The sequence below is a fragment of the Ipomoea triloba genome, chromosome 15 (assembly GCF_003576645.1).
Source record: "Ipomoea triloba cultivar NCNSP0323 chromosome 15, ASM357664v1".
NCBI classification, from domain to species: Eukaryota; Viridiplantae; Streptophyta; class Magnoliopsida; order Solanales; family Convolvulaceae; genus Ipomoea; species Ipomoea triloba.
Window position 1 is genome coordinate 23,834,262 of NC_044930.1, and position 14,450 is coordinate 23,848,711.

Sequence of the window (14,450 nt, forward strand, 5' to 3'; positions counted from 1 at the left end):
TTTGATTTTTTTTTATTTTTTTTTTTTTTTTTTTTTTTTTTTTTTTTTTTTTTTTTGTGTGTGTGCTTATAGAGGGAAATCTTGAGAATGTTTAGCTCATCTCATGTTTTCCCCAAAGAGTATTATTTTCTCAAAAATTTGTACCTATAGGAGTTGAGTTTGCATGTGTGTGCTCTAGAAGATAGTTTTTACTTTGCATGCCCATGTTCTTTGATTGGTTTCTAAGTTTCTTTTCACTGCGGACATATTTGTAGTATTCGATTTGTCAAGATCTATTACATTGCCACGCACTAGTAAATCATCAAGGTCCCTTTCTAAACATTACCATTCAACCAAGAGTCCTAAATTTTTAGTACCAAACCCTGTTGAATGTATATCAAAAGATAATCCAGCAGTTGGTTTTGAAATTATTTTATATTAAAAATCCACTTTGCTATAAAACCATTAAGATTTAAGATATACATATATCATACCATCTATAAGTGAGCAAGTCGTCTTGCTTTATTTAACTTTTGATGATTAAAAGCACTTGCATAATGTCAGAGCTTTATAGGTGTTACTATGAGTACAACTGAACTTATCTTACTTTCATTGTTGTAAGTTTTTCTCTTATTTGTTTATTGCATGATTTGCATCTATTTGATGTTCTCTATCTGTTTCTGATTGCTATATGATGTGATTTTTCATGCCAAATTTCAGAGCTTGAATTGGGTGGTTTCTCCCAAATTTTTTGGTGGTTAGGATCTGCTGAGCTTTTAAAGTTGAGAATTTTAGCATTAGACATTTCAATTTTTTTAAAGGTAGTAAAACATGATGAAATTTTTATCTGATAGTGTGCTAAGGACAGAGCAAAAGAGCTAATAAGGCAGCAAATCTTAAAATCACACCAAACCTTTTCTTGATAAAGCACTACAAATCTACAATATCGACAACAATTTGATGTATGAAAGAAACAGGTAACTGCAATATTTCCCACAACGTTATATCTTCCTTTACAAAAGTTTCTCATCCTTTTTACAATAGAACTCTTAGCATAAAAACAACTAGCAAATGGAAAATGCTCAGTAGTAATCACCTTATTTGACTATTAATCACTACATCTTTGATATTAGACCACATCTTCCTGCAGAATTTTCAATGTGAATATTTTAGTACAAATTAACTTCTAGTGCATGACTTTTTGTACATAAGGTTCTCGTAGGTTTTACTTTATATCACAGCATCTCACTAGTCACTATCCTGATACTTCATAATTTAAAGGGTTCAATTTGGATGCTTCCGGTTACTCTTTTGAAGGGACATGATTGACATGTTCCATATGTCTGGTAACATTTAAGTTCTTTTTTATCCTTATTTTCGTATTTCATTTAATTGTCATTTCTGCATAAACTAACAGAAAATTCATTTGAAACTATCTGATTGACTGCTTCACCTGCAAAAAGCTAACACACTGTATTATTCGGTCTTCAGGTTCTACTATACTGTAGGTCATCTGTACCACCAACACATCAATGGCCAGCTATCCAGAAACTCTTCACTTTGGATGTGATTTACCTCCACGACAAGCCAGGACCCGATAATTGTCCTCAGAAGGTGTACGACGCCCTGGTGGAGGCCCTTGAACTTGTCACCGAGTACGAGGGTTACATATTTGAGAGTGGCCAGGGCAGTTCACGGGTCCTCTTTCGCTACATGTCTGTTCTGTTATCCCACTCTCAGCAGCGCTGCGTGCAAGACTATATCGACATACCCAAGTCCCTGACGAAGAAGTCACCAGTGACTGAACCAGTTCCGGCTGAAGAAAACGCTGTAGCGTCGAGCCAATAACTTCTTGGATGAGAATGACTTGAAGCACAGACTATTGGTGCTCTGTTAAGGACCAGTCTGGAGATGTGTAATTTTGTGGAGGAAGGATGTGACTTGGGTTCACATTGGCCTCTTGTAAGGACTTTCTAGTAACAAAAATGTTCAGCAAATGTTCTAAGACTTTGGTAGTAACTATTAAGTGTAAAATCATACTAAGTTTTCTCTGGAAAATGAAGAAATCACAATGTGTATAAAAGTTCAGGAATTGATGGTTTCAACCTGGGATTTTTTCAATCTTACTGGGGCATTATAGGGAAAAGTATTGTGCAAATGTGCAATGACTTCCTTCATACTGGTCAACTTCCTAGAGGTCTTAATACCAACCTGATTGTTTTGACCCCTAAAAAACTCTTGCCCTGAACCATGGCGGATTTTAGACTTATTGCCCTATGCACTGTTCCTTACTCTAATATGGAGTAATAATTCACTTTGGTAGTTTTTTTTTTTAATGATTATGTTAGATAAAATAATCTAACTATACAGAATATGTTAGATAAAATAATCTAACTATACAGAATAGTTTACGAGAAATCTGACCTCGTTGCGGAAGCAGTGTTGATCTCCTCATTGCGGAAGCAGTGTTGCGGAAGCAGTGTTGATCTCCTCATTGCGGAAGCAGTGTTGATCTCCTCATTGCGGAAGCAGTGTTGATCTCCATCTCCTCGTTGCGGAAGGGCGGAAGCAGTGTTGATCTCCAGCCACAGCTGATGTGTGATGTCTATTGAATGGTAAACCGTTTAGCCATATTTGGTTCACCTTTAGTCATATTTGGCTCATACTTAGCTCTGGTGTCTATTGAAGTGTTGATCTCCATCTCCTCGTTGCGGAAGGGCAGAAGCAGTGTTGATCTCAGCCACAGCCACAGCTGATGTGTGATATCTATTGAATGGTAAACCGTTTAGCCATATTTGGTTCACCTTTAGTCATATTTGGCTCATACTTGGCTCATACTTAGCTCTGGTGTCTATTGAAGTGTTGATCTCCATCTCCTCGTTGCGGAAGGGCAGAAGCAGGTTAGCCATATTTGGCTCACTGGTGTCTATTGAACAGTATGAGTCAGTATCTGAATGTGCTATAATAATGAATCTCTTGTATCCCATCAATCCAGATTTATATAGGCACAGAGTCTGGTTTAATAACAACTACTAGTTATTGAGTCCAACCAAACTACTTAATAAGCCTAATCAACTTCCATCACTTAATTAAGGCCTTAATATATAATATATAATATATATTATTAGAGAAAATCTTACATTCCACATCATAATTTTCTCAGAAATTTAATTTATCACAATAATTCACTTCGCCAATTGTATTTTTAATTAATTCCTGTCTACCATAATAGTATTTACAAAGTTTGTTATGCATGCCAATTTTTAATACACAGTGCATATTGATGAAGGAAAAGTAAGATACTACCAAATTATCTGAATCAACATATACCAATTGGACTTATACAAACCCGCACAAGCATGAAGGTATTGAATGTTGAAAAGAGAATTAGGAAAACCCAAAAGGGATGTTTGGTAAATAGTTGTTAGCTGATTAGGTTAGTGAATTTGATCAGTTAATAGTATTGGCGGATTATAGTAAGATGTTTGGTAAATTAACTGTTAACTGATTATATGCGAAATGATTTTCTCAAAACAACTAATTAAAAAATTGGTTTGAGCAGCTTTTTGAATTTTAGCCTTTTGAAGCAATAAGCTATTACGAAAAAACTAATTAACCAAACACTTATAAAGTTTGTTTAACCAAAACAACTAATAGTGATCAAATATGTCAAAATTGACTAATAGACTAACTATTTTATCAAACAAACCCAAAGTGTACGCTTATTATATGTTATCAAATCAAAGGTGGATTTTAGGTGGAGGTTGTATATATACACATGAGTGAAGGATAACAATAAATTCTACATTAAAAAAAATAAGGTTCATATGTAGTTTGATGATAAGTATAACATCACAACCACTATTGCAAAAATCGGCCACCTAAACGCTAGGGGCCTATAGGCCAAGGCAAATTGCTCCCTAGGCGGCCGCCTAGTTGACCGACCCCCTGGACGACGGCCTAGTGCCTAACTCGATCGATTGGGCCGAGTTGGCGACCTACTTGATCAAATTCGACCGAATTAACTCGCCCAACTCAACAGAGTTAGCCGAGTTAACTCGAACAAATCAACCTTGTTAATTTGTTACATTATATTTTTATATATTTAAATTTATTTATTTATATAAATAAGAAAAATAAGATATATGTATATAATATAATACATGACATACATCCATACACATGCACTATTTCTTTATTTTTATAGGTCTCCCGCTAGTCTACCGCCCAACTCACGCCTAACGCCTACTACAACCATGATCACACCTTATTATATAAAACTTAATATTAATCAAACAAAATAATATTTGAGGTGTAGCATGTTAATAAGTCCAAAATTAAACAGATGTATGATATGAGAGTGGCATCTATCGGTAATCTATTATAAACACTACTGTTGTGGTTCAGTAGTTGGCAGACATCATATTAGTTGAACCGTCATCTAAAGCATTGGCTAGCGGTTGATTTGTGACTGTTCCTTCATGCTCCATTACAGGTGTTTTAGGAACTTTCTTGAACTGCATATATATGCAAAACAATTGAACACAAACATTAAGACATTTTGTAGCATTGAAGTGTGATAATAAGACATTTTTTTATGTGGAAAAACGATAAATGAAAAAAGGAAGACAGTTAAGACACTACCTACCTCAAACCTTTTCCTTATCTCTTTGTAGCGATCCATCTCAAACTCCAGTGCCCTTTTAGTTATCTCTTTGTAAGCATTTGGCTTACGCACTTTGATGATGTTCCAAAATACCCTCTTCTGTCCACCACAACCCTCAATTGCCTCCGCCTCCGCCTGCAAATATATATATATATATATATATATATATATATATATATATAATATGCTATTATTGATCTGAGTTAACCATATACATTGATATATATTGGAACATCCTATCTATCAGAAAATCTGGACTACTTTGATATTTTAAATTCCATCCCCAAGCAAGCCTAGCCATTCATAAATTTTTAGCTAGCTCAGCTCATGTATGAATTGAAATTTAATAAGAAATAAAATACAATGAGAACGATAGATCGAGTTTCAAACAGATGGAATGTGAAGCTAGCTAGCTAGCTTACCTCTTTGACAAGATCGCGGACACCTGATACACCAAGACATACTACAGCGTCCCATACCAAATATGCTTTTCTTTCTCCCAACCGTTTACACATAGTTGTAACAAAGCTACAACGTAACAAAGAATAGTATGTATAATATCAGCATGCAGCAACGTAACCATAAATGAAACATACCCCCAATTTCATTCCCAAATTAAATACCCATGTTTCCTCAAAGCTAGAAAGATTCTATTTTCATGCACAAACCTGCTCATATCTTTGATACTTGGACCTGGGGTGCCTTTATTTCCCTTTTTCTTCTCCTTCCTCCTGCCACACTCTTTATTAACCAAGTTCTCAGTTCCATTAGTTCCAGACCTAGTTTCATCTTGTGATTCTATCTTGGAAACTACAACACTATTTTCTCCCAATTTAGTCTTAGAAATCATCTCCACCAATTCTCCCTCCTCAAACTCAGACATCTTAATGTCTTTGCCATCCTCAAAATTCTCATGAAGCCCATTTGGTATGCCATATCCAATCTCCATCAAACCTATCAAACTGCAATCAAATTCAAAGCAATATCATTTTTCATTACTCTTCCCAAAACATGTTAACATGGAACTTCTTAACTTTACATTAATACAAATTTAAATTATCAATAAACATTCAACTTATTAATCAATTAGATGATTCAATTTCCCCAAATAATGGAAGAAAACCATGAAAAAAAAAACACTGTAAACACAAAAATTGAATTTATATATATATATATATATATATATATAATCAGGGGTTACTGTAAGTATCATTTACGTTTAAAAGACGTTCCCAAACATTCTACTGAAGGACCTCCAGAATTCAAGTGGTTAGAAATATTAAATTCAAGATGAATACTTCTTTGGAGCTTTCAATGATGATTGGGAGCAAGATGAATGCCTATATTTATAGTGGTGAGAATGTGAGACTCCTACTTCATCTCAAACTAGAATCCCACTTCATCTCAAACTCTTAGATATTATACCCACGTTGTAAAGTATAATTCATATGAATGATATGATGCATATTTTAAAATTTAAATATTGCATAGATAAAATACTGTAAAAATGGTTGCTAAAAAATGGTGCATTTGTGGAGTTAAATACTGGTTCTGCAATCTGCATAGGTAATATGACTTTTTGGGATGACCTTAATGATACATGTAATAAACATAAATAACATGTTACAATACATTGACCAACCAAATGTAATAAATAAATAAATAAATAATCAAAAAACATATCCACAGATCAATCAGTATAGTGAAAATGCACTTTAAAGAATTCAAATTCAACACAAGTGTAAACAAAATGGAATCTCTGAGGGTCCATAGTTCAATAGCAAATTTATATAGCATTATGCTGTACATCTTTAGCACACTCTTCCTCAAACAGATCATCATATGAGACTGGCATCCGTATTCTATTATAAACAGACTGCCGTTCTGGTCCACTAGTCGACTCTTCCTGAGAATCGCACACCATATTAGATGGAAGACTTGAACCATCTGAAGCATTGGCTAGCAGTTTATCTGTCACTGTGCCACGGGTATTCTGGGAAGTAGCGCCTTTTGCTTCTCGCTTGATCAGGGGCATTTTGGGAACTTGCTTGAGCTGCTTCTGCAATTGGTTGGGACAAAAACAATTGAACAGCCAAAAATTAAGGATGTGCTGTCCCATATAACAAATCATACAAAATAACATTAAGAAAATAGTATACTTGTGATAGTGAGAAACGGTAGCTCTATAAAGGTTTGATAACAAAGATTCATGTCTAATTGCAATAAACTACTTGACCACTATACTTTTCTTTTCCTTGATGTTTATAAGATGTATCTATGACTTCCATGTATCTATGGAGAAACCAGTACACCTTAGTACAACAAATAAAATAAAGGCGCTTCCTATTTTCATGGATGTGAACAACCATATATCATCACCATTTTACAAATCATTTAGTACCAATTTCTGCAAATTTAGTACCATTGAAGTGTCATAATTTTAAGACGTTTTATGCAGAAAAAACAGACAGGAGTGCAAGTGCATATTCATCTCAACAATGAAACAATCAATGAGCCAGCCATTCAGACATTGCTAAAGAGGGGAGTAAGATGCAATATTTCATAAGACGGTGACCCACCTCAAACTCCTTTCCCCTTTTCATGATATCTTTGTAAGCATTGGGCTCACGCGCTTTGATGACTTTCCACAATATCCCACCACCTATTCTAAAGCGCCGGCCATCAGCAGTCTTCTGTCCACCACAAGCCTGAATTGCCTCCACCTGCAAATGGTATTCAGTTAGTACTTAGCACTAGTTTTATAGGTATGGGAACTGATAGTGTAACAAATACACATAATTTATTTTCTTAGGAATATAAATGTTAATTTTGGTACCAGACAAAAAGTAAATGTATAATTTAAGCCTGCAAAAACTCCAAATAAGTTCCCCTTGTTTTGGAATATCAGAATTGCACAAGACAAAATCTGGACTTTCATATTTTAAATTCCCCAAGTATAGTTAAAAAGCAAGCCTAGCCATTCATAAATTTTTAGACACCAGCTTATGTATGAAAGAAGCTAGTTTATTTAATATATTAATAGTACATGGCATAGACCATCACAAAAGAAGTTCAACTAAACAGCTCAATACTGACTTCCCTACTTAATCCTTTATTCCTTTCAAAAATTTTATCATTGCCATCCATCTCCTTAGACTTCAAACATTTCTTTATTAACCTGTGCAAGGCTCCACCTCTTCTATTATATTCTAAATTGTTCATCAGTCATATTTTTGTTGTAACATGTGTAAATTCATGAATACCTCAATCACCCAATAGAGAAAAATTCAAGCCAAGTTCAAGGCACAAGAGCACTTTTCAGGCCAAGTTCAAGATGGCTCAAACAAAAGTTTAAAAGCATAACTTCAGAAATTGTGTATATAACCATAAACAGAGTCTATGCTAGAAATTCATTGGTGTAATTCCATTTTGATGTAGATAACAATAAGGAAACATCAAGATCCAATCTTATCTAAAAAGTAAAAATACACAATTCAACTACCTTTAAATCACCTTCATATCTACTATTTAATTTCACAGTTCCAATTTTGAAGTTCAATGGATAGAAACACTTCGATCCAAACAAATCATGTGGATAGTAATTCTTTTAATAACTCCATATAAAATCTTATCTCAGAGCATATAAATTTGAAAGTTCATAGCAGGAAGGTTAATGGAATAAATATTTAAACTCTAATAATAATTCACTTTGGGTTTTTTTTTTAATGAATTCCACACAATAATTTGTTCTGACAATTTTATTTATAGATATGGATTCCTCACAATAATTCACTTAGCCAATTGTTTTTTTAATTAATACCTGCCCGCCATAAGAGCATGTACGAACTCTATTATGCATGTCAATTTTTAATACACAGTGCATTACTGTGTGCATACGAATGAAGGAAAGGTAACATACTGCCAAATTATCTGAATCAACATATACCAATTGGACTTCATAAAGTGGTATAACCAAAAACTATCTTGGAAGAAAGGTCCATGGAACAGAAACCAATGAAATCACCTCAAATATCTGCGAGTGTAGGGAAACAACATTGATCATCAGAGACAACAAAAGAACAGCATAATATTTAAATATATTAAGTCTGACCCCCTCACCTTTAAACTATTACGTAATTTTTTTCTTGAATGGTTGAATTCAGTGGGCGATTAAACACAACGAACCTCAAGCAGAACTACAGATGTCAAACAAGTTTTAGTAAATGATAGCCTTGATTAAAAAAACCACTTTGACTTTACCCATTTTGATGAATACCAGTCTCTAGGGAATAGAAGCTCACACAAGCATGAAGGTATTGAGTGTTGGGAAAACTGGAAAAGAATGTCAAAATGGATATACAAAAGTAAATCCATTTAAATAGTCTACATATCACATAATTCCAATTGAAGGGAGTGATGAACAAATGAACTTCACATCTTATTCATGTACACTAGAAAGAAGAAAATGGGAAGGTTACATAGCTACATATCTTTACACAATGGCTATTTTAGTTATCAGGCATTCATATGAAATAAAATACAAAAAGAGTTTCAAACAGAATGTGAACCTTACCTCTTTGACAAGATCACTGAGAGCTGATACACCAAGACATGCCACAGCGTTCCACACCAAATAAGATTTTTTTTCTTTCAGCCGTTTACACACACTTGTAACAAACCTACAACCGAGAATACTATGAGATCAGCATCAACCATAATATGCATGGTCCTACAAATGAAACATACCCCCAATTTCCCAAATTAAATACCCAAGTTTCCTCAAAGAAAGGTTCTATTTTCTTTATCCACTGCTATTTACTAGATAGAGGGGAACAATTGTTTTCTCATATCCATGCTTTAAAATCACAAACCTGTTGATATCTGTAATATTTGGACCTTGAGTGCCTTTATTTCCTTTGTTCTTCCTCTTCTTCCTATTCTTCCTACGGTTCTTATTCTTACTCCCATTGTCTTTATCAAATAAGTCTTCAGTTCCAGCACTAGTTTCTTGTGATTCTATCTTGGAAACTACAGCACTATTTTCTCCCAATTCAGTCTTAGAAATCATCTCGACCAATTCTCCCTCCTCAAACTCAGACATCTTAATGTCTTTGCCATCTTCAATATTCTCATGAAGGCCATTTGATATGCCATATCCAATCTCCATCAAACCTATCAAACTGCAATGAAGTTCAAGCAATATATTACTCTTCCCACAACATGTTAACATGAAAACTTCTTAACTTCACACTAAAAGAAATGGAAATCATCAAGAAACATTCAACTTATAAACCAATTAGATGATTCAATTTCCACAAATAATGGGAAAAAAACACAAAAATAATAATAACTACAAATATGGCCGTCCAGAGACAGGAATTCCCAGCTATATTAATAGTTTAAAACATCTAATAAATTTTAAAAAAAATTAAAGAGTTAAAATACCAAATTCAACATGCTCTAAAAGTATTTTAATAGATAAGATAATTTACGAATTAAACCCTAAACCACAAAGTGCATAAACGTGAATAGATAACATAATCAATGAATTTTCATACTACTAACATACCATCAAACCATCAACTATCACCAACGATTTCAACCAAACTACACACTTTAATGATCATTACTTTCTTCACTTTGAAAGAAGAGGAAAATCCATAACAAGACCATTGCGTCAACATGAAAATCAGGTAACCATATCAGATCATCACTACTATGTTTCAATGGGAAAAAAAAAAAAGATCCATAAAACCCTTACTATACTACAGATAAACGCAAATGAAGTGTATTCAACTACATACAAACGCATATATACACGCAGACGATACGCATATAAATGATAAGGCGTGGGGAGAAAATGCGATACCGACGCGCGAACCTCCGGGAACGAGAACGTTGTAAAGCGGGGAGCGGCTTTCTGCGCTTTATGAAGACTGAAGAAGAACATTTATTCGCACCGTATATATATAACACTGAAATTGGGCTTGATGAGGGATTTGGGCCAAAAACAACCTACTAGATTTTGGGCTATAACCTAAAGGAGGCTTATTTAATGGGCTTAACAATTGGGCTGAAGTTTAGGGTCTACATTATATATATTATACGTAGTACAATATATTAACAACATATACTGAAAATCAATAAACCCTAAACAATATAAACAGTGTGTGTGTGTGTGTGTATTATATATCCATTTGTAAGCATTCAAATTTTAAGTGGGTGTGCTATTGAGCCTGGGTTGATAATTAAGTAGTATAATTTTGTTAATTAGAACAAGATGTATTTAATTAGGTTGATTAAATGGTCTAATAAATATTTAACTGGTCTAGTTATCTGATTAAGAGTAATTGGGTGTTAGATTGCTCGGCCCAAAATGATGAAATATTTATTTGAGTTGTGGATCAGGCGATTTGAATTAATTGGAATGTCTGATGGGTGGGTTTGACATGGTTTTGGCCCATCAAGAATATGCGTGAATTATATAAGTTTGAGGATTTTGGATAATTTCATATTATTTGAAGATAGGATGGAAGCATGAACCTAGGCGTGATAGTATCCTGATACATTCTTTATATTTAATTCAATTTTTTTATTTAATCGGAAGATTATCTAAAATGATAAAAGTTGTTAGATTTCTCCAACATTCACAAATGTATTTTGCTCTCAGAATTTACATACCAAAGCTCTGCCCAAATCTTATTAGAACATCATCAAAAATTTAGATAATTTGATATTATTTAAATTAAGTAGCCCGCGGGCTCAGCAGAGCAGGCCTAATAGGCTCCCTCTTTGGCTGGCTACCAATATTGAAATTCACCCCTAGCTCTAGTCATGATGCATCGTGTTTGATTAATGCAAGACAACATATAAGGGTGTGTTTGGTTCGCACATAAGAATCGAAATTGAAATGGGTATCAAATACTTGGTAATGATAATGAATTTTGGTGAAAGTATTTTGCATGTTTGGTAGTAGGGTGGAATGAGAATGATTATTAATAGTTGGGGAAGACGAGATGGAAGGAAAATGAAACCCTTATTTTATTAGGGAATGGGTTTTGCAATTAATGGGGTAATCAAAACTCATAGTAGTGTTCTAAAAACCTGTCAACCAAACAATAACAATTATTTTAATACCCATTCCTTATAGCTAAACCCATCAACCAAACACACCTTAAGAAATCTTTTCCGTAGATAAAAGTAAATTTCTGCTACGTGAAAGTGTGTGTTTTGACCTTAATTGGTCGTCTTGGTCACTGGTCGAGTGGAGAAGCTAGATTTGGGCAGTCGTTATACGGTGGACCATGGTGCACAATGCATTGTGGACCATGATCACAAAACGCCGCCATTTCATTAAGTAAGAGAAACAGTTGTCGTAAGTCTTTAACGCAGCTCCGTAAAGGATACTACAGTTCATCTCAAAAGATACTGCCTCACATTTATTTTTATATTATCAAATGAAACTGTAGTTATATCGAAATAAAACTGTACTTGTGTTGAAAGGAAACTGCATTGTATATAAAATGAAACTGAATAACAGTTTCACATTTTTTAGTGTACATTGTCCAATGAAACTGTAGCTATATCGAAATGATATTGTAGTTGTGTTGAAAGAAAACTGCAGTGTACTATAAAAGAAACTGTAGTTGTGTTGAAAACAAACTGAATAACAGTTTCACATATTTGAGTGTATAATGTTGAATGAAACTGCAGTTATATCGAAAAAAAATTGCAGTTGTTTTGAAAAGAAACTACAGTTGTGTTGAAATGTAACTACAATGTATATAAACTGAAAGTTAACGGCGTGGAACGGAGGGTGTTTCAGTCGTTTATTTTCATTAATCAAAACGACATCGTTTTGATGCATGGTCCACAAATCATTGTGAACCGCAGTCCACAGTAAAATTTGCGAGATTTGGGGGTAGGGCTAATTGAGTTTTGTTTTTTGTTTTGGGCTCAAATTCTTTATTTTGGGCTATTGGAATATTGGCAGTATTGAATATTTCAGTCACTTCAATTATCGATTATCAGACGGTTAACTGCTTACCGGCATACCCATTCAGTTTCGTGCTAGTTCTATTGGACTATTGAGCTTTATTGATTTTTTTTTGTCGGGTTCAAATTGTTGGTCCTAACCTTAAAACTTCGTGTTGTCAGGGTACGCTCAACTAAATCTTTTGGCATTTTCAAATTAACATTATAAACTTTCAATTTTAATAAACAAGCTCATTTACATTAATAAACATAAATTATGCATTATTCAATCAATCTAAATTTTTTTTTTCTAAATTTCAACTAAAAATAATAAATATATTTACACTATAATATAATAATTATAATAAGTTTTTATTTTTCATTATTTATTTTCATAAAAATATTTTATTGTGTGATAAATTTATTAATATATTTGTTAAAAATTTTATTTAAAAAATTAATAAAAATATATAAAGATGAGCTTACATATAAACTAATATATATTTTGTTCCACATCACTTGTGAAATAAAGAATAGTCTTAAGTCAATTGTTATACCCTGCACCACGGTGCACATAGCACCACGTACGTAAAACGACGTCGTTTCGGTGTTAGTGGACGCAAATGCGAATGACTCTGGGAATTCATTATCTATAATACACATAATCATTATCTATAATACACAGAACGTTTGCCTAGAATACACAGAATGTTTGCCCAGAATACACAGAATATTGACACAAAATACACAGATGTTAGTGGACGCGGACGCGAATGACTCCAGGGAATTCATTATCTATAATACACATAATCATTATATAAAATACACAGAACGTTTGCCTATAATACACAGAATGTTTGCCAAGAATACACAGAATATTGACACAAAATACACAGAACTCATCCTCCTAACATTCGAATGCACAAACACATCACAACATGTGTTAATAACATGAATACACAGAATATTTACACAAAATACACATAACTCATCATCCTAAACATTCGAATGCACAAACACATCACAACATGTGTTACTAACATGAAATCACAATATGTGTTACTAACATGAATACACATAACGGTTGTCTAGAATACACAGAACGGTTGTCTAGAATACACAGAATGATTGCCTGGAATACACAGAATATTAACATAAATACAGAGATCGGCCGAAACAGGAAACGTGATTTCCAAAATAAATGGACGATTAGTTTACAATGCTCAAAACGACGTCGTTTAGGTACGTGGTGCACATTGCTATGTGCACCGGGGTGCACAGTATAATTCGCCGTCTTAAGTGGTTCAGACTAGCCCACTAAATTTCAAACAAGCCCATTTAAACCACCAGACTTATCGAGTTGATTTTTTATTGAATTAATTTTTTTTTATTCTAATAATACAACTTTTCTATCTTATAATGTTAGTCCATCAGTTCAGGACTTTATAATGTTAGTCCATCAGTTCAAGACTAAGATTGACATCTTTATTAATTATTATGTAAGAACATGTTAATCTTTATATACAGTGTTCATTGAATTAATATTGCAACAAACTAAATAATAAAATGAATTCAATGAATACTTGTTGCAACAATTACCTCAAAATTAGTCTTGGTTTAAATGGGCTGTTACATTCTTAATTCTAATTGCCATTACCTCATCTTTAATTTGATATCTCATATTCAAAATCCAACAGTATTCATGAATAATATAATGCATGAAAAGATTGAATCCCTGCCTACTTGCGTAGGATAGGGCTAAGAGCTGAGGTTTGAAAAGTTTAATGTTGCAAGTAACATTATTGGTGGTAAAATATTGTATCTGGAAAAA

The 14,450-nt window shown here is 33.6% G+C and overlaps 2 protein-coding genes across 2 annotated transcripts in view; one reads left to right on the plus strand and one right to left on the minus strand.

Moving 5' to 3' along the window:
• Window positions 1-2,100, plus strand: part of LOC116006008 — a 4,854-nt gene extending 2,754 nt beyond the window's left edge. Inside the window, exon 3 of the mRNA XM_031246251.1 lies at window positions 1,471-2,100. Within this exon, the coding sequence (XP_031102111.1) occupies window positions 1,471-1,827 (357 nt within the window). The 3' untranslated portion in view covers window positions 1,828-2,100. The remainder of the gene's footprint in view (window positions 1-1,470) is intronic.
• A 4,225-nt stretch (window positions 2,101-6,325) lies between these two features.
• LOC116006233 lies at window positions 6,326-10,566 on the minus strand. The gene is made up of 5 exons (XM_031246530.1): window positions 10,527-10,566; window positions 9,517-9,825; window positions 9,219-9,324; window positions 7,225-7,368; window positions 6,326-6,704 (listed from the first exon to the last, which is right to left on the minus strand). Exons 2-5 carry the CDS (start codon window positions 9,810-9,812, stop codon window positions 6,432-6,434), a joined length of 819 nt encoding a protein of 272 aa, XP_031102390.1. The 5' UTR covers window positions 9,813-9,825; window positions 10,527-10,566; the 3' UTR covers window positions 6,326-6,431.
• Between the last annotated feature and the right edge of the window lie 3,884 nt (window positions 10,567-14,450).

Excerpts from the sequence above, each read along its gene's own strand:
- LOC116006233 (XM_031246530.1), bottom strand. The coding sequence starts at position 9,812 with ATGGAGATTGGATATGGCATATCAAATGGCCTTCATGAGAATATTGAA. Across the intron at positions 7,369-9,218 it reads TCAGTGATCTTGTCAAAGAG|GTGGAGGCAATTCAGGCTTG; the intron begins GTAAGGTTCACA and ends TACCATTTGCAG. Across the intron at positions 6,705-7,224 it reads AAAGGGGAAAGGAGTTTGAG|AAGCAGCTCAAGCAAGTTCC; the intron begins GTGGGTCACCGT and ends AACCAATTGCAG.